Raw genomic sequence first — 18,046 nt, 5'->3', positions numbered from 1 at the left:
CCACCCATCCGTCCCATGCCGAGTGATTTGTATGGGTTAGATCAGTGTATTCGGATGGGAGTTACTGCAAAGATGATGTTATTAAACCTCTACAGAACACATCTTCCAGGCAGTCACTTGGAGCTTGAGAAAGGAAAGGCACTTTTCCAGAGTTGCAAGGGCTAGTGCAGGGGGGAAGCTTGTCGTCGGGGCAGGAGGCAGGGCTTTCTTGGGAAGCAGTCCAAAACTGTGGCATGAATTCCCCAGGAATTAGGGGTCATCATAAACCTCCCCACCTTGCACTCCACGTGGCCAGCACCGCATGCCTCTCTGACCTGCCTGCTCTGACATTCAGCAGCACCCTGTGCATTTCAAAACAACCCCCTGCCCCCGCCCCCACCCCCAAAGCAAGCCATCCTCTGCACACCCAGTTCTCCCCCTGGGGAGAGGATGAGAGAGAGAGAACAAACCACATGTGACAGATGTGAGTCATGGTGCTTAATGCACTGCTGGAAGGTGCTCCAATGCCGCGGTGGTGATGAGGGCGGCATAAAAACCTGTACAGAATGGCGTGGCTGGGGAGGGGTTAAAGGGGGCTGGGTGAGAAATTGAGCTGGGTGAAATCAAGCTGCTGATAATCTGTCTGGGGAAGTTGGAAAGGAACGCTGTCTAGGGAGAGATGAGAAAGATTGGGAGCGAAGGACGAGCTAGAGCAGAGCTAGAAGGGGAGAAGAGAGAATAAATTGCAGGACCAGGAAAAAATAAATGAAAAAGGGAAGGAATGAAATGAGAAGAGTGAGAAGAAGGGAGCAAGAGGAAGAGGAAAGAAACGGTAAAGAGAAAGAGGGTCAGAGGAGAAGGGAAATGCTAATGAGACCGAGACAGGGAGGCCGGAGCAGGGGAGAAATAATCAGCAATTTACATGAGTTTGAGGGATTTTAGAAAATAATAGTAATGATGATGATGATGAAGAAGAAAAGGACAAAAGCCAGGCCTGGGGCAGCTTTAAAACCATCATCACAGTGAATTAACCACCCGGATGGAGCTGGGGAAGGAACGCCCTGTTCTCTGCCTCATGTGGCTCAGAGACTGCCGCCCCCCGTGGCCTGCGGGGGATACCTGGGATTAGCCTGTCCCCTGAATCCCACCGCTGCTGGGGGCAAGGAGCTGAGAGGAGGGCCCTGAATGAGAGGGGGCACCCTGGTCCCTCTTTGGCAACTGCCATCACCTGGTGCTTTGCAAGGCAGGGATCATGGGTTTTCACTTCCCAGCCCCTTCCCCACCCGCCTCCGCTCCCAGCCCAGCGGAAGGGGCCGGCTTGATTTCCCATGAGCCACCGAACGCTCTGCTGCTCTGAGCTGATAGTGATTGCTCACCCGAGCCCATTAGCACTGTATTAGTGACGAGGAAGCTCCCTGCGTTCCCAATGAGATTTATCGTGGGAACCATCCCATCCGTAACGGGCTGCACAAGGGGGTCGCCTCCCTCTCCCACAGCCATCCTTGCTCTTCTTCCCCCCCCCGCCCCCGCCAACAGCTGTTTGGCCAGATGACCTAATTCCACTGGGTTTTAAACAGGAGCAGCATCCCCTGCTGTTTCTCCCTCTAATGGCTGAACCGTTCAGCCTTAAAACCCTCCAGTGTTCCTCATCATCGCTCCATCAGAAATCCACTCCGTGCTAGGCCCCTCCTCGTGCCCTCCCTTCCCCAACCTGCCTGAACGACGGCCTGCCCGAGAATGGGTTTCCATGGGAACTCAAACTCCAACAGTCGGGGATAAGAGACAATTTTCGTGGTTGCTGGACAGCCTGGGAAATTACTGATCAGAGGGTGAAAAAGAAGAGCTGGAAAGAAGGTGAAGAAAGTGAGGGGGGGGAGCCCTATGTGGCTGAGACAGAGAGAAAGAGGGAGACCTGCAGCTTGGCTTGCAATAGCTCCACAGGCCAGGGCAATAATGCAGCAGCCTCTATGCTTCAGATCCAGGGGACTGTTCTAACCACTGCAAGATGCCAGGGGCTCCTGGTGGCTTGGCCAGCTGTAGAACTGTGGGCGGTGCAAGCTCAGCCACTGATGCTCAGCTTCAAAGTGCTTGCTGACGCCCCCATAATAGGAAGGGACTAGGAGCCAGGTGAGGAGTTTGGGGGAAGAGCTGCAGCTTTTACCAGGAAAATGCAATCACGAACATTAGCTGCGACTTTGGGGCTGGGCGTTGGGTAGCAAGGGGGAGTGAGAGGTTTGCTTTAATCTTTAAAATATTTTTAATTAAAGCAACGGCATCGAAATAAAAGTCTTCCACATTGTTAACCTACCATTGTTAACAGAAAAGGATTAAAGGGGGAAAATATTTATTTCTCTCTCCTTCCCCAAGTTTGCGTATTGGACAGCACTGAGTGAAAATGACTATAAAATTTCCCATGTATCGTCCTTTGTCAGTTTCCCCTGTTGCAATATTGCCAATTCCCAGCATTCATAAGTTAGGCTCCAAAAAAAAAAAAGGTGAGATTGTTTTATTTGCTTTCTGATGTTTGGGTCTTTAAGGGTTCATGTTTTCAAGCTTTATGCCACAACTAGGAGGGATAGAAGCTTACATTAAAAAAAAAATGAAAGCAAGATTCACACATAATCACAGGACTCCAAGAGCTGGAGATTTCAGAAATGCCCCCAGCAAATATTGCAAGACTTGTGATAAAATTGAGAGAGAGGGAAACATTCGGTGTTGTTCGTGTGGGACTTTCCTGCAGTGACAAGAGAAAGAGGAACATTTATTTAAAAAAAACAACAGGAAATTGTGATAGTGAAAACATAACAAAATATCCAGGGGGCTCAGGGGGCTGGTGGAGAACCTGAAACGACTTGCAATTGATTTTTAAAACTGACCGCTTTCAAGTTGATGGTGTTCCCTTTTGACACACGTCCAACGCTAGTTAGTGCCTCATGGTTCCAAAGGTATATCGCTTTGCCCAGGATCATTCTCGCTGGGACAATTGCAACCAACAGGCATTTGTATTGAAATATGGGACAGGCCCAAAAGGGAACAGTTTATCTGAAATCCTCACTCCCCTTCCCCATTCGTTCCCCGCTCCCTGGACAAACAGAATCCCACTTTGGATAAAATTAGATTCAGATCCAAACGGCCAATCATCTTGCAAAAGCAAATCCCAACCCAATTCTCCTTCGCTGGCAATTTTTAAATCACAATTGGATGTTTTTCTGGAAGATCTGCTCTCGTTCAACAGGAAGTATTGGGGGACGTGTTATATGGGGGGAGAGGGGCGGGGGGGTGTCAGACTAGATGATCACAATGGTCCCTTCTGGCCTGGGAATCTATGAACCTAACACATTTAAAAAAAAAATATAAATCTCCTCCCCAGTTGCTGCCCCATCCCATTCTGACCATCTCTGGGCACGAAGCATAGCTTGGTGGGCAGGAATTGGGACTGGTCAGTGGTCTGCTGTACTGGGTGTCTGAGGAATGTATTGAAAGGGATTCCAGCAGGTCAATTTTGTCTCAAAGTTTAGGTGTTTTACACCCAGACTTTTTACAGTGTCTCAGATCAATAGAAATATTTCCCTGATATTTTCCCCCGGTTGATCCAGCACGGATGTGTTTTCAAAGAAGATCTGCCCTGCAGTGTTTGCAACCCTGACACTGCAGCGTTAATACATGTGCATGAGACCCTGAACATTTCCATTGTTTGTTAAACTCTGTTCATTTTATTACCTCATCCTCAGCACCCCACTTGTTTGTTTTGTCCACCTGTTGCTTCCTGACTAGCACCTAGTTTGTGAGCTGTGTGGGGCAGGGGCTGTCTTCCTTCTTAGTTGGCTGTACAGCACCTTGCACCATGGGGTCCTGATTCTGGACTAGGGTTGCTAGGCGTTGCCGTGATACAAATAATAAATACTCACAATAAGATGAACTTGACTAGCCACTCCAAAGTGAAACTGTCCCATTTATTTTCATTGTCCAAGGGCAGAGAGGAGGGTAAAACGGTGACAAGCAAATGGAAATGTTTAAAACTCTGTGCAGATCTAAGAAGCTGGAGCGTTGCAAACAGCATTAGTCAGGAACCTTTGTCTTAAAAAAAATGGGGCTGTCTTCTCTGGTCATCCACCCTGTTGTAAATCAAGAGCCAGACCCGTGACTTTTAACCCTTTCAATCAAGTTGATCAGAGGGCAGCTTGTCCCATGAAAATACCTTGACGTTGAATGAGACCTGTGTGTTTGTGTGAGTGAATGCATTTGTGTGCCCACAGCTGTACGTCTGTCTCCGTATGGCAGGAGTGCGTATCTGTCTGCACGTCTCTCTCTCTGGAAACGTGGCTCTGAGAGCATCCGCGGAGTCACCGTGCGACGCATGTTGCCGGGCATGCATGAGCCTGTGTGTGGTCACGTCCATTATTTATGGGTGTGCGCATGTGTCTGCCAATGCGCTCTTGTGTAAGTGTGTGCCGGCACGTGTGGGCCCTCCCCTCACGTGTCCCCATGTGTGCGCATGTGTGTGTGGTGGGGGGGAACAGAGCACTGGGTTACCTAGATGGGGAGCCACTTTCTAAGCCGGTGGGTGCTGCCCACAGCGTGAAAGCCTCCCCCACCCTTGCCCCCCTGTGCTATTGTAGCTTGCAGACCTGTTGTTTTTCAGGTCACTGCACTCTCAAGCAGATAGCAGCCTCCTCGCTATTTTCCCTGACACACGTCACATTCAATTGGTTTGGTTTGAAGCCAGCCCCTCTGATCCTGTCACTAACAATAAGGAACCCTCCCTCGCTGCTCCTCCTAAACCTCATCCTGACACAGTCATTCCCTGCGGGGCGTTTCTCCTATGCATGTTCCAGGGGCCGTATTTAGCCGTTTCGGTGACACGACCCCTCTGCGGGATGGGGGTCAGGATCATCTCTGGGGTCAGGCCCTGTGAGTAACCAGCTGGTGTGATCCAGAGACCAGAGCTCCACGCTGCCAACGCAACCAGACGCCATGTTTCTCGCCGGCCTAATGACACCCGGCTGTAAGACGTTAACATCGGCGCCTGGACTTCGGGCCGGATCGGGGGCCGTTTTGTGGGGGGTGATGGAGAAGGGAGTAGGGCGGGGTGGGAGCAGGAAGAAGGCACCCCGTTGTTGTCATCACTTCTGCTCCCCCCACGTCCACATACACTCTCCCAGAGTAACCTTGAATTGAGCTTTTCCCTTACAATTAAATAATCTAAAGCGACTAGCTGCCTAACGTGAATGTAGCCATGTGCCTTTCATCCGCCCTGGGCCAGAGTGTGCTAAGCTCTCAAGCCATGCCCTGTGGACAGTGGGAGGGAGGGAGGGGAGGGGATCTTCGTACTCCCTCTGCCCCCCCCCTCATCTTCCTGGCATGAGTGCCAACCCTTTGGCAACATTTCTAGAGTGCGGGAGACTGGGAGCCAGGACACCTGGGTTCTTTTTCTGTCTCAAGATGCAGGAGAGGGGTCTAGTGGTTAAAGTCTGTGTGGGCTGGGAGCTACAGCTAGTCCCTCCCTCATCGTGAGAGCCAGGAAACTAGAAGTCAGGGCTCCTGGGTTCCATTCCCTACCTCTGCCATAGACCCGCTGGGCAAATCATGTTTCCTCACCTGTCATGTGGGGAGGATAATACGTACGTTGCAGGGGGTGGGCCTGTGAGGTTTCACTCTAACATCCGCAGTGTGCTTTGAGATCCTCCGATGGAAGGAGCTAAGGAAACGCAAAGAGTTATTAACCCTTAGGGGACTGGATCCCTGCTTGGTGTAACAGGAACCTCATTGGATTGATGTCCGGGATGAATTGTGGCCCAAAGAAAGTAACTTACCTGCCCGTGTGTTACATGCCCAAGGCCAGATGCCCCGTGTCCTTGTCCTCGGAGCCGCGAGACTCACAGAAGGTTGATGTTTCTGTGTTTGCCCCTAGGGGACAGGAAGCTGTTTGTGGGGATGTTAAATAAGCAGCAGTCTGAGGATGACGTGCTCCGGCTCTTTGAACCATTTGGGGTCATTGACGAATGTACCGTGCTCCGGGGACCTGATGGCAACAGTAAAGGTGCGAGCCTCCTCTGTCTGTCATGCCTGCTCCACAGGTAGGACTCTGCCCTGCTGTGTCTGAGCGCTGGGGTGTGCCCAACTCAACCCCTGCGCTGGGCGGGTCTGTATGTCAGGGCTGTTTCCCTGCCAGAGACAGAGGGTGGCAGGCAGGAGGAGAGGCCTGCTTTGGAGAGGGGGAACATGGCTTGAGGCGAGTCCCGGGGTCGGCAGACATTGATGTGCCCAGCTGTCTGCCTGAATCAGCTGGAGCACCTGCCAAGCCATCCTGCCTGCTTCCATCTGTCCTCCTGGCCCTGGCCCTGGAATGCTTTGTAGGGATCAGCCTGAGCAGCAGGATCCGGATCTCAGATTCTGGGACTGTTCAGATCCAGCCTCGGGCCCGCTCCCCAGTATGCAGGTGGCGCCTGGCTCCCGGCCTCCCTCGCGGGTTTGCTCTCACCTGCAGTCTCCCTTGCTCTCTGTCCCTCTCCAGGCTGTGCCTTTGTAAAGTTCTCGTCTCACACAGAGGCTCAAGCAGCAATCCACGCACTGCACGGCAGCCAGACGATGCCTGTGAGTATGAGTCCAAGGTACCCGTCACACCCCCTGCTCCCCATCTCTGTTCAAGTGACCGTTCCCCATCCATCTGTGGCTGGGAACCCCCATCACCGCTCAGCAGAGCAACAAGCACATGCGTGTTTTGTCCTGTGTGGCTGGGACTGCATGGGAGTGTGTGTTACTGCTCTGCCTACACGTTCAGTTGTGTGTGCCCAGTGCATCCCGTCATCCTGACTATCTTAGGCAGGGGTGGCGGTCGTGGTGCGTGTTTGCCGCGGTAGGTCTGACTGTGAGCAGACAGGGCAGGGCGTGTGTGTGTATTTGGGCTCCTATAGGCATGTGGCTGTGTGTGACCCGATGTGCCGCCTCGTTACCCGGATGTTAGAGTTTGCAATTGTGTATCTGTGATTGGTTTGGGGTTGGTGTGATTAGGGGTGCCCGGGGACAGAGTACATCTGTATCTACCTACCTATACATATGGCGGTGTGCTTGCCCTGTTGTCTGCCTTTCCATCACCCGGGGGTGGGGGGAGGGGTGTAGAAAGGAGTGTGCGATTGTGTCCAGAGTGGGTGTGACTGTGAGTATTCTGGGGTGTGGTGTGCATGGGTGTACATGCTTTGTACATGCTTGGGGGTGGGAAGCAACATCTGTCCTGAGTGCCGGAGCGATGGCTGCCGTAAAGTTGTGCATTCTCTCTCCGTGTCACCCCGGGTATTGTGGGACTTTGCATTGCTGTTCTAGGATGCATGTGTCACTTACTTGCCTGCATACACAGTTGTGTGTATGTGCCTTGTACGTCAGTGCTGTACCGGTGCCTTCCTGTCACCTCACTGTGGCCGTGTGTCGTGTAGGTGTGAGGACAGCCGGATGCTCAGCGCTGCACCTGCAGCTGGGCGCCCTTGTACACCCCTGCTGCAGCCACTGTGTTTTCTTGTGTGCGTGTCTGTAGCTGTGTCCACCAGCTTGTGTGTCTGGGCAGGGCTCCCCCTAGCTCTTGGGTTCAGATCTCAGCCTGAGCCTTTCACTCTGACATTTGCTGCTCTGCTGACACTCCTCCTCTCTTCCGCTCTGTCCTGCCTCTCCCGCCAACGCCGCCCGATGCCCTCACTGCTGTGCTCTTCTCTCTCTCTCTGTCTCTGTCTCTCTCTCTGTCTCCTCTCTCTGTGCCTAGGGTGCCTCCTCCAGTCTAGTCGTGAAGTTTGCTGACACCGATAAGGAGAGGACTCTACGTCGGATGCAGCAAATGGTGGGGCAGCTGGGGATTTTCACTCCGTCTCTCACCTTGCCGTTCAGCCCATACAGCGCGTACGCGCAGGCTGTGAGTATCGCGGGGCCCTATCGCCGTGGCGTGACACGACGGAGACGAGGGCTGGCGGAGACCAACCAGCTCCCGGAGCGGTCAGCTGTGGTCTCCTGGGTTCCCTTCCTAGCCTGTCGTGCTAGGTGTGCTGCAGGGCCTGAGAGAGACACACAATCCAGCCCTGGTGCTTTTCTCCTAGTGGGTGTGACTGGTTGGCCGACGGGCCCCCGGGAGAGATCTGGTCTCATTTCTGAGCTGAGACATATTGCTTCGGTACGTTGCCTGCTGTAGCTAGTGGACCGGTTGAAGTGTCTGGGAGTCCTGAGAGACAGTTCAAGTGTGCCCTGGTGTAGTTCTCTCGTAGGGTCTGTCTGTGCTGCAGTTCCAGGCTACCCCGTGCTGACGGGCGTGCTGTCGCTTCACTGCTCCGGGACCCAGCCTAGCTAGATTAAATCTTATCCTGGAGAAGTCAGCTCAAGCTGCAATCACACCCCGGGATTGCAGTGTAGACGTTCCCTAGGTTTGCGGGCTGTTTGGATGCCTGGGACTTGTCCCCTGGATATGCAGTCTTCGAGTTGTGATGTATTTCTCTAGTATCCGGTAGTGTCCCTGGGTTGGGTGTATTGCTCTCTTAGCCCTTGGGAATGATTGTGCCCCAGTGCATTGTGAGTCCTAGCAATCCGGGTCTTCGCGGGTTTCTCTCTTAGCTTTTGCTGCAGTGCTCAGGAAAATCCTAGCATCTAGTCCAACACAGTTGGATCTGGAGTGTTTCTCTCTTTGCTGGCGTGATCACGTGGCCTAACATGGCTAAGAGAGTCCTCAGATTGAGGAGCACATACCTGGCTCTGCTATATTTCTCTCCTTGCTGGTTGTGCCTGGGATAGACTCATAAGAACATAAGAACAGCCCTACGGGGTCAGACGAAGGGTCAATCTAGCCCAGTATCCTGTCTTCCAACAGTGGCCAGTGCCAGGTGCCCCAGAGGGAATGAACAGAACAGATATTCATCAAGTGATCCATCCCCTGTCTCTCATTCCCAGCTTCTGGCAAACAGAGGCTAGGGACACCATTCCTGCCCATCCTGGCTAATAGTCACTGATGGACCTATCCTCCATGAACTTATCTAGTTATTTTTTGAACCCTGTTATGGTCTTGGCCTTCACAACATCCTCTGGCAAGGAGTTCCACAGGTTGACTGTGCATTGGGTGAAGAAATACTTCCTTTTGTTTGTTTTAAATCTGCTGCCTATTAATTTCATTTAGTGACCCCTAGTTCTTGTGTTATGAGAAGTAGTAAACAACACTTCCTCATCTACTTTCTCTACACCAGTCATGATTTTATAGACCTCAATCATATCTCCCCTGAGCCGTCTCTTTTCCAAGCTGAAAAGTCCCAGTCTTATTAATCTCTCCTCATACAGAAGCCGTTCTATACCCCTAATAATTTTTGTTGTCCTTTTCTGAACCTTTTCCAATTCCAATACCTCTTTTTTGAGATGGGACGACCACATCTGCACGCAGAATTCAAGATGTGGGTGTACCATTGATTTATATAGAGGCAACATGATATTTTTTGTCCTACTGTCTATATCTTTCTTAATGATTCCCAGCATGCTGTTCGCTTTTGTGATTGCCACTGCACATTGAGTGGATGTTTTCAGACTCAAGACCTAATACTGTACGGGGTCTCAGGTCTTTGGCTGCAGACCAGGGCTACCAGAGCAAAAGGCGTTGTCCAAGAGCTGTGTGATGGCGGTACTGTTATTTTCAGTGGGATCTGGGCCATTCTCAGAGGCAGGATTCGAAGCCTGAGGGACCAATGGTCCCATCTGACGATGCAAATCCTACCTTCCTGTGAAGCATCCAACTCTGGTTGGTTATTTTCATCTTCAGGTCAGCTGACCACCTCATGTAAGATAGAAAGGCCCAGAGAGACTACATATGTCTCCACTGTCATAAAAAACCCACAGCGCCACGTCTCAGAGCCCGGCACAGTTGACTGGGGCTTGTGGAGTTTGGGCTGCCGGACTACAAATTGCAGTGCAGATGTTTGGTCTTAGGTTGGAGCCTGGGCTCTGGAACCCAGTCCCCCCGTGGGGTTTCAAATCCAAGCCCAAATGTCCACCCTGCCCTGCAGCCCGAGTCCCATGAGCCTGAGTCAGCTGACCCAGGTCTTCTACTGCAGTGTAGATGTCCCCTCCGTGACTTGCTCAAGGCTACGCTGGAGCAAAAAATTTAACCCAGGCCTCCTGAATCCCAGGGTAGAGTCATCCTTCTGACTGCCCACTTGGGAGCGGAGTGAGAGAGTTTGTACCCACGGGTGCCCCTTTCACTTTGGACTTAGGTGCAACCTTCATTCAGTCTCCTTTGTCCCATGGACCCCTCCCTGCCATGCACACGAGGGAAGAACACTGTCTGAGTTTGGAGGCAGGAAAAGCTGCCTAGACCTAACCCCAATTGATGTCAGTCGTTTACGTGGATCTCATGTCAAAGGATCCCAAATTGTACCCGCGTGGGACTCACTCCTCACCCTCCCCCAAACGCAGCCACCTGTGCCCGGGAATATGGCAGCCGTTGAATGGGGTGCCCAAGGAGGCGGGGCAGGATGCGAGGAAGAACACCATCCATGTCAAACTGGAACTGCAGTGGGGAGTTCAGGGAGCCAGCACATGAGTGAGCTGGGCCTTGGCCAGGATTGGCTCATGGACGATTCTCATGGAAAACGATTGCAGGACCTATAACGACCTTGGTGTTACGTGCCATTCAAATGACGACTCCTCCTCCTCTCACCAGCACCCTGCTGCTGGGACACGGGTTCAGTAAGGACCTGGACGGGACAGTGCCTTGTCCTGAGCTACCAGCATCGCCTTCTCCAGCACCCCAGGGTTTGCTTCAAGCTCCCCCATCCAACTACTGGCCACCCTTGTTCTAGTTTAGCTGTAACAAGATCCTAGCCAAGGGGGCCAGCATTGGCGCAGTGGGGCTTTTGTCCATGCTAGTTTCTGGTTTGTGTGTTAGGTTGTGGGGCAGGCAGGGGCGGGGGTGGAGGGAGGTCATGGTGTGAGAGGTCTTTGACTTTAGTCTTGGCCTTCATCTTCTCTTTCACTCTTGACTGGCCCTGCCTCCCACTCCTTCTCCTTGACTTCATTCCTGGCCTTTTCCTCCTTGACTCTTGGCTTGGCCTGCTTTCCTTCCCTTTGGCTTTACACTCATCCTTCCCCTTTCTCTTCTCTTTGACTGTGGCCCAGCCCTGGGCCTTTAATCTTGGATTGTTGCTTGCCTTGGACCTTAGGCTTGTCCTGATCTTTGGCTTCTCCTCTCTCTGGAGGTTTGGATCCTGGCCTGTTCTCGCCCTCACTGCATCAGGGTGTCGCGAGTCTCTGCAGTGGTCACCCTTTGAAGCACCCCGCATCGTATGCGGAAGGGGTGGTAGTGGGGAGGGATTTGCTAGCAGGGTCCTTGTAGAAGTATTCCGAATGTTAATCCAGTGGGCAGCCTCAAGTGGCAGGGCTTGTGCTGAGTTAGAGCTTGGCTGATCTCTGGAATGGCTACAGGTTTTTCCAGGGCAGCCCTGATGTGGAAGACTTGACACTTGTGGCTGCCCCTGGCCAAGTGGACGCCGTTATTAGAATGTATCAGTGCGGCAAGTGATGGGGGCACTGCATGATCCCAAGGGAACCTCTTTTGATCTGTTTGCTCCATAATACGCTGGCAGTCTGTTGCCAGCTTGTGACTCGCTGGGTCTCTGGGCCGAAGCGATCAGACGGGTTAGAACAATGGGGATGGTAATCCCCTACACAGGGCAGAGAAGGAAAACAGTTGTGACCCTGCGTAAGGACCATGAGTGGTTAAGACTTTGGCTTAACATCGCCTCCCAAAGACAGCAGCGCCACGTAGCACCAACCTGGGGTATTGGTTTGATACCCTCTCTTGTTCTACCTACTGAGATAGCCACGACACTCCCAACCCTGACTTGCCTGGCCTAGGAGGTCTCCCAGTCCAGTAACCACAAGGCTTATCCCTGCTTTGCTTAGAAGTGGGAGCCACTGGAAGAACCACACGTGTGGGAATAGTGACAACCCAGACTCATAGGCAGACAAGCAGCTTCTTCCAGGGAGTGTCCATGTGGCGTTCCAGACAGCAGCTCGGTGGGCTTTCCATTAGCATGTCGAGGGATCTGCACAGAGGTCCTGGGGTGGTAGCCATGGTGCAGGAGTTCACTCTCCTCACCTGTGGCATTCCCTTTGGGGTGGGAGGGTGTGGCAATCAAACTACACCCTCTTTCCCACTAATATTGCGCCCTGCACGGATAAGCGACACGGGTGATGTGACTCCCACTGCGGGGTGCAGGCACCTTCAGGGAAGAGAATTTTCTGCCCAGAAGCCAAAACGCTTTATTGATTCCCCTTCCACCCTCCGTAGATCTCATGGGAGCTACAAAGCTAGGTTTACTTGGTCCAACCTGAGCACAGGGGCTGGGTTAGATGACCCTCGAGGTCCCTTCCAGCCCAACATGTCTGTGATTCCATGATTCTCCTACCCATCCCGCTGCTGCCCTGCTGAGCTGAATACTGCTCCAGCATGCCTTGCTCGTGCCACTATAAAGAGACATTAACGCCACAACTTTGCCAACTCCTATTTTGACTCAACAGCAGTGATCGGATGAAGTGCCCAAGCTAGATTTATCTGTCTAGGAGCTACCAGTCCCTTGACTCTAGAACTCACTGCTTCGGTCCCCTGTGTTTGCTGATCTCTGGGCCACATTGGTTGCAAAGGCCCTGTATATGCTCAGTCTTATTAAGGGGTGAGTTAAGTTGATGCAGTATCCATTAGAGTTGAGAAGAGACAGGAGGGGAGTGCATATAAGGGGATTCTCTATTGAGGCTTCTGGACACAGACAGACCTTGGGGTTCTCTCTGGCTCATTAGCACCCAGCCTGGGCACCTTGGATCGTCACACAAAGGTCTTCCTCCCTGCAAATGTCACACAATTTACTCACTGTCATTCTTGCCTGTGCGAAACGATGGTGTCCGTTGCTATCACAGGGTTATAAAGGGGCTGGATAATTTGGTGGTCATTAATAACTTTTGCAGCTATTTGCGCTAAGATCTACGTAATCAAATCTCATGCTTCAGAGCATCAAGAGATGCTGGTTCTAGGCCGCTGGGGTCAGGAAGAATTTTCCCTTCCTCCCCCTCCCCTCCCCCAATGTGCATCACTGCCCAGTTATCCAGGTGCATTATCAGGGCAAGGCGGTTTGCCTTCCTCTGAGGCACCAGGTGGAGGCTGCTTCTGGAGGCAAAATTGCTCTGATTTTGTATGGCAAAGTCTGTGATGTGATCTTAGCCCCAGCGAGTACTGTGTGGTGTTAGTGTGGAGTCTAAAAGGGATTGCATGTGTCTGAGAAAAATACCAATGTATAACAGCCAGCTCCTGGCAATGGGCAGGGTGTGAGGGGAGCGATCACACAGAGCTGCCTAGTGGAATTCCCATCCTTTGAGCTATTGAAAACCATACTGGACCCTACACTAAGGAATACTTCCTAGAGAGCAGTCTTGCACTGGTCCACTGGTGGGAGAGGGCTGGGAGGAAATGCCTTACTAGTCCTTTAGCATCTCTAACTTGTCTGGTTCATTTATAAGGTCTCCCTTCATGAGTAGATGAAGACAAGATTGGGAGGAGAAGCATGGGGTGGAGGCAGTTCTGTCGCCACAACGCATCGAAGTGCCTGTGGGCTTCTCTTGTAATGAGCTGGCGAATATGTATGTGGTACCGCTGCCCTTTGTGGAACAGAATCAGAGCTTTTCAACTGTGTGTCATTGACCCCATACTGCTAACAGTGGTTCTCCTTTAGCTCAAACTCTAGGAACCCATGTTTTCAGAACAGGAGGATCCTCAAGTTCTAGCCTTGCTGCTGCCATGAGGGGTCATGGTGTGCAGCCCAGAAACGGCCCAGGAGGCCGTGGATTTGTTACAGTACTAGAGAGATGGGCTGGGGCGGTGACGTGGGGGTTGTTATGAGCTGGGTCTAGCTGAGACTGGAGTTTGGGAGCTCAGTCAAGGCCAGGGTTTGGGTCAGACATTGACATAAACCTCTTGGGAGCGGCTCTTCCCAGGAGCTTGTCCGGCCACGTCCCAGCCCAGCTGCAGGGAATCGGCTCCTTCCTCTGTTGAATCAGACCCACGAACAAATCCACTGGTGCTAATTTGGGGTTGAAGCTCAGAGGGGTTTGGCTGCGAGGTTGTGTTTGTGGTGCCTTGCTGGCCTGGAGCTGTCCCTGCAGGAGCCGTCGCCCAGGTGAGTATCCGGGGTGCAAGGATGGCCAGTGCTCCCTTTGCTGCTCCTCGCCCCATCGCAAGGGAGGGCCTCGCCAGCCAGGCTGCTCCCGCCCTTAGCAGCCCTCTGAGCTCGAGAATTTGGGGTGGATTGTTGGAATCTGGCGCCCCCTCGTGGCTGGTGGGAGATGAAACCTGCCTATCAGATCCTGTGGCTGAGTTAGTAGCTGGGGTGGGGTTAGCATGTGGGCGCTGTGTGAACGGGTCGGGGTCTGGCCCTGGAGCCCAGGGCTGAGTAACTTACTAGACGGACCCTGGCACCAAGGCTGAAAGGACGTCTCTTTGCTTCATTTCACAGCTGATGCAGCAGCAGACAACGGTTCTCTCCACGTCTCATGGCAGCTACCTGAGTCCAGGCGTCACCTTTTCCCCATGCCATATCCAGCAGATCGGCGCGGTCAGTCTAAATGGGCTACCAGCCACCCCTATTGCCCCAACCTCAGGTAGGTGCCCATCACACTCAGCTCTGAGTAGAGCAGAGTTACTATTATTATTATTTACCCACGTAGTGTTCAGGTAACAACCAAGAATGGTGCCCCATTGGGCTAGGCAACAGAGCAGTAGCCTATGCCTGGCTTGCAGAGCTCCAGGGCTGCGAGCTTCTTTACAGAAGTGCCCTACCAATGCTATTTAGGCCTGTGGCATTGTGTACCTATTCCCCATGGCACTGCCCTGTCTAGTCCAGCTGAGGCTCCAGCAGGGGACTGGGAGACCTCTCAAGGTCTCTCCTGGTCCGGTGGTTCTAGGGCTGTGAGCTTCTTTGCAGCAGTGCCAGCCGGAAGAGGATAATGAATCGCTGTGCAGAGTCATTGGTGGGTTGTGGAGGCCAAACTAATGTGGGATTTGTTTGCCTTTTCCCTCAGGGTTACACTCACCTCCTCTCCTGGGCACAGCTGCAGTTCCAGGGCTGGTAGCGCCAATCACAAACGGGTTCACTGGTGTGGTGCCTTTCCCAAGTAGCCACCCCACCTTGGAGACAGTTTACGCCAACGGCCTTGTGCCCTACCCAGGTACGGCGGAAGGGGAGGACCTTTGATTGCCATCTTCCCGGCTTGTACGGCTAGATGATCCGATCAACTCCACCATCTCCCCAATGAAATGCTGTGGCTCTTGTTCTGTTATGTGTTCTCTCTCCTCCCGCTACCCATCCCTGCTTGTTCTAGGTCTCTCTCTCTCACCCTCTCTGTGTCCGGGCTTAGCCACACGTCACAAGCCAGAGACCTCGGGGAGCCAGAACTAGTAACCTTCCCTGGCTTCCCAAACAAGGAGCTTCTCATAGCTCCTGGCAGCAGCTCTGGGTCCCTTGGGCTTGCGGTAGAGTCAGGGAGCGCATATGTAGCTCTCCCAGGATTCCCTTTTCATTCCTTTCTCTTTCTCTCCCTCGCTCCAGCTCAGAGCCCCTCGGTGGCAGAGACCTTGCACCCAGCCTTTACCGGGGTTCAGCAGTATGCAGGTACCTGTCCCCTTTCACGGCCCTCCCCTAGACTTCCCTTGTGTTCACGTTCCGTTGGATAACTGGTTTGTTACGTCTCGTTGACCACAGCCATGTATCCGACCACGACCATCACCCCGATAGCCCAGACCATCCCCCAGCCACATCCCATCCTGCAGCAGCAGCAGCGAGAAGGTGAGGACTTGGAACAACGGGAAGCTCCGGTCTGGGGGCTGATGCTCTGACGCTCGTGAGATTCCCTTGGGGGAGCTGAGCCTTGTGGGCTCTGATCTCCCCCGTGGAGGGTGAGCAGGCACCACACAGTGCTCTGGAGAAGCCCAGCACATGAGCCATGGCTTGGCTTCAAAGCTGGCGGCGTTGGTGCCACCAAACCGCGTCAATTGCCCAAGCCCCCTTCTGGGGTCGTCCCCAGTCACACGGGGCCTGATCCACAGCCTGTGGAAGTCAGCAGAAAGCCTGGATCAGGTCCTTGATGAGTGGGGAGAGAGAGGGAAGAGGAGTTTAACCCTTTGCACTCCATCGGTCATCAAACACCCCCAAAGAAGACTCCCAAAGCAGTCTCTGCACTTCTTGGACTTTCCGGGCCCCCAGCCTGGGGATTTGTTTCTCATCCTGTCACTTGCAATCATGTGACCCGAAAGGGATGAGGATATCGTTATCACCCCGCACTGGGTGCACAGTTAGTGGTCTGCCCTGCCGTGCCAAGGTTTGATGCCTGAGACTGGCATGCATAGCTGGCCCAGCATGGGGGGAGAGCCCCGGCATCGCTCTGCAGCGGCTCCTCCTGGCTGGTCTGGGAGGAGCGTTGTTGGATTCCCTTGGCCATCCCTGCTCAGTGCAGCAGGCTCCATCGAGGGCCTGGCTCACGGCTTTAATCAGCAGGTTTGTAATCTGTAGGCTACCTGGGACCAGTGGCTGAGTTGGCAGTGCCAGCTCAGCCCTTCCCTGGGTGTATTCAGTGCAATCTTTGAGGTTTACCATGTGGTCATCTTTCAGCTGGGACTTCAAATCCAAGGTCCAGACCGCGACGATGAATCCCCAGGGCTCTCAACCCAGCGGCTTCCACCAGTGCTAAGTTCATGCAAATGGAACAAACCCATCAGTGCCCAGGCTCTGGCACATCACTGAAGGGGACTGTCCAGTGTCACTCGGGGGAACCGGGGGCTGTGATACCTAAAGTTGCTCTACACAATCCTGCAGTCATATGTTGTTCCCACGGCCCTGCTGGGATAAGTAGTTCTCAAACTGTGGCTGTGGGGGCAGCCCTCTGAGCACCCCCCCCCCGCCCACCCTTCTGATCCAGAGCTTAGCAGACAGTGAGAACCGAGCTGTAGGGACGTTTGGGAGGGGGAGGTGGCCTATCAGAGGTTCTCTTACAAAGCTGTTCTCTGAGCTGAGCCCATTTCTTTCCCCTTTTCCTCGGGGGCTGTGCACACTTGTGTGTCCCGTCCTCCCCTCCCCGTCCCTGACTGCAGGTCCGGAAGGCTGCAACCTCTTCATCTACCACCTTCCTCAGGAGTTTGGAGACAACGAGCTGATGCAAATGTTCCTGCCCTTTGGCAACATTATCTCCTCCAAGGTGTTCATGGACCGAGCCACCAACCAGAGCAAGTGCTTTGGTGAGCAAGCCCCTTTCCTGCAGCCGCAGGGTGCGCTGGGGGGGCGGAGCGGGGCAAGGCTGGGTGAGCCAGCAGTCACCTGGGGGACAAGGTGGGAAGGGGATGAACTCCCCTGGGGCCCGGCACGTGGTGATCTAGAGGCGTTTGGGGCACCCGAAGTCTCTGCCCCTGGCTCTGGGTGGAGTGGAGGCCACAGCGGAAGTGTGAGAGAGTAGCTCAGCAACGTGTGTGTGTGCACGCCAATGCGGACTGGGGCTGTGTATAGACTGGCTGTGTGTGTGTGTGTGCACACCAAGGGATACATGTGTATGGACTTGTGGATGTGTCTGTGTATATGCAGGGTGATATGGGAGTGCAGGTGTGTATCTATAAGGAGTCAATGTGGGGGGGGTGTGTGTGTGTCCATGCTATCAGTGTAGGTACTTACATGCCCCCCTTCCCTCCCCAGCAATATGTCAGCACACCAGCCTAGAGGAGACAGGGCACGGTTAGTTTATAGGGGCTTGTTTCGGTCGCTATGTTTATCGGTGCGTGTGTGCTCGGTGTTTGTGTGTGAGTGTGAACTGGCCGGGGCCGGGGGGGCGTTCTGCTGCTGTGCGTGCGCAGAATTTATGGCGGGGAGGCTGGGACTTGCCCTGACTGTGGCTAGGCGTACGGTGACATCTGGGGGTCTCTTCTCTCTGCTGGGGGCAGATGTCACCGTCTAGGCCCAGCTCCTGCACCCGTTGGGTCTGCTGCCCTCACCAGCCTCCTGCTTCTGCTCAGCAGCGTCCGTGGAAC

General features: G+C 53.4%; 1 protein-coding gene across 12 annotated transcripts in view; it reads left to right on the top strand.

Annotated features, from left to right (window-relative positions):
- Positions 1–18,046, top strand: part of CELF5 (CUGBP Elav-like family member 5) — a 55,662-nt gene that overhangs the window by 37,034 nt on the left and 582 nt on the right. For 2 of the 12 annotated variants that reach the window (XM_077841774.1, XM_077841772.1), the window contains 8 exons: positions 5,891–6,019; positions 6,494–6,573; positions 7,730–7,876; positions 14,493–14,637; positions 15,058–15,204; positions 15,585–15,647; positions 15,738–15,821; positions 17,123–17,206. In XM_077841774.1, coding sequence (XP_077697900.1) covers positions 5,891–6,019; positions 6,494–6,573; positions 7,730–7,876; positions 14,493–14,637; positions 15,058–15,204; positions 15,585–15,647; positions 15,738–15,821; positions 17,123–17,206 — 879 coding nt within the window. Of the gene's footprint in view, positions 1–5,890; positions 6,020–6,493; positions 6,574–7,729; positions 7,877–14,492; positions 14,638–15,057; positions 15,205–15,584; positions 15,654–15,737; positions 15,822–17,122; positions 17,267–18,046 lie in introns of all 12 variants that reach the window. The other 10 variants (XM_077841770.1, XM_077841769.1, XM_077841773.1 and 7 more) reach the window with 5 other exon arrangements.

Source organism: Eretmochelys imbricata, chromosome 25, assembly GCF_965152235.1.
Source record: "Eretmochelys imbricata isolate rEreImb1 chromosome 25, rEreImb1.hap1, whole genome shotgun sequence".
Lineage (NCBI taxonomy): Eukaryota > Metazoa > Chordata > Testudines > Cheloniidae > Eretmochelys > Eretmochelys imbricata.
Note: the sequence above shows the minus strand (reverse complement) of the source record. Positions and strands in the feature narration are given on the sequence as shown.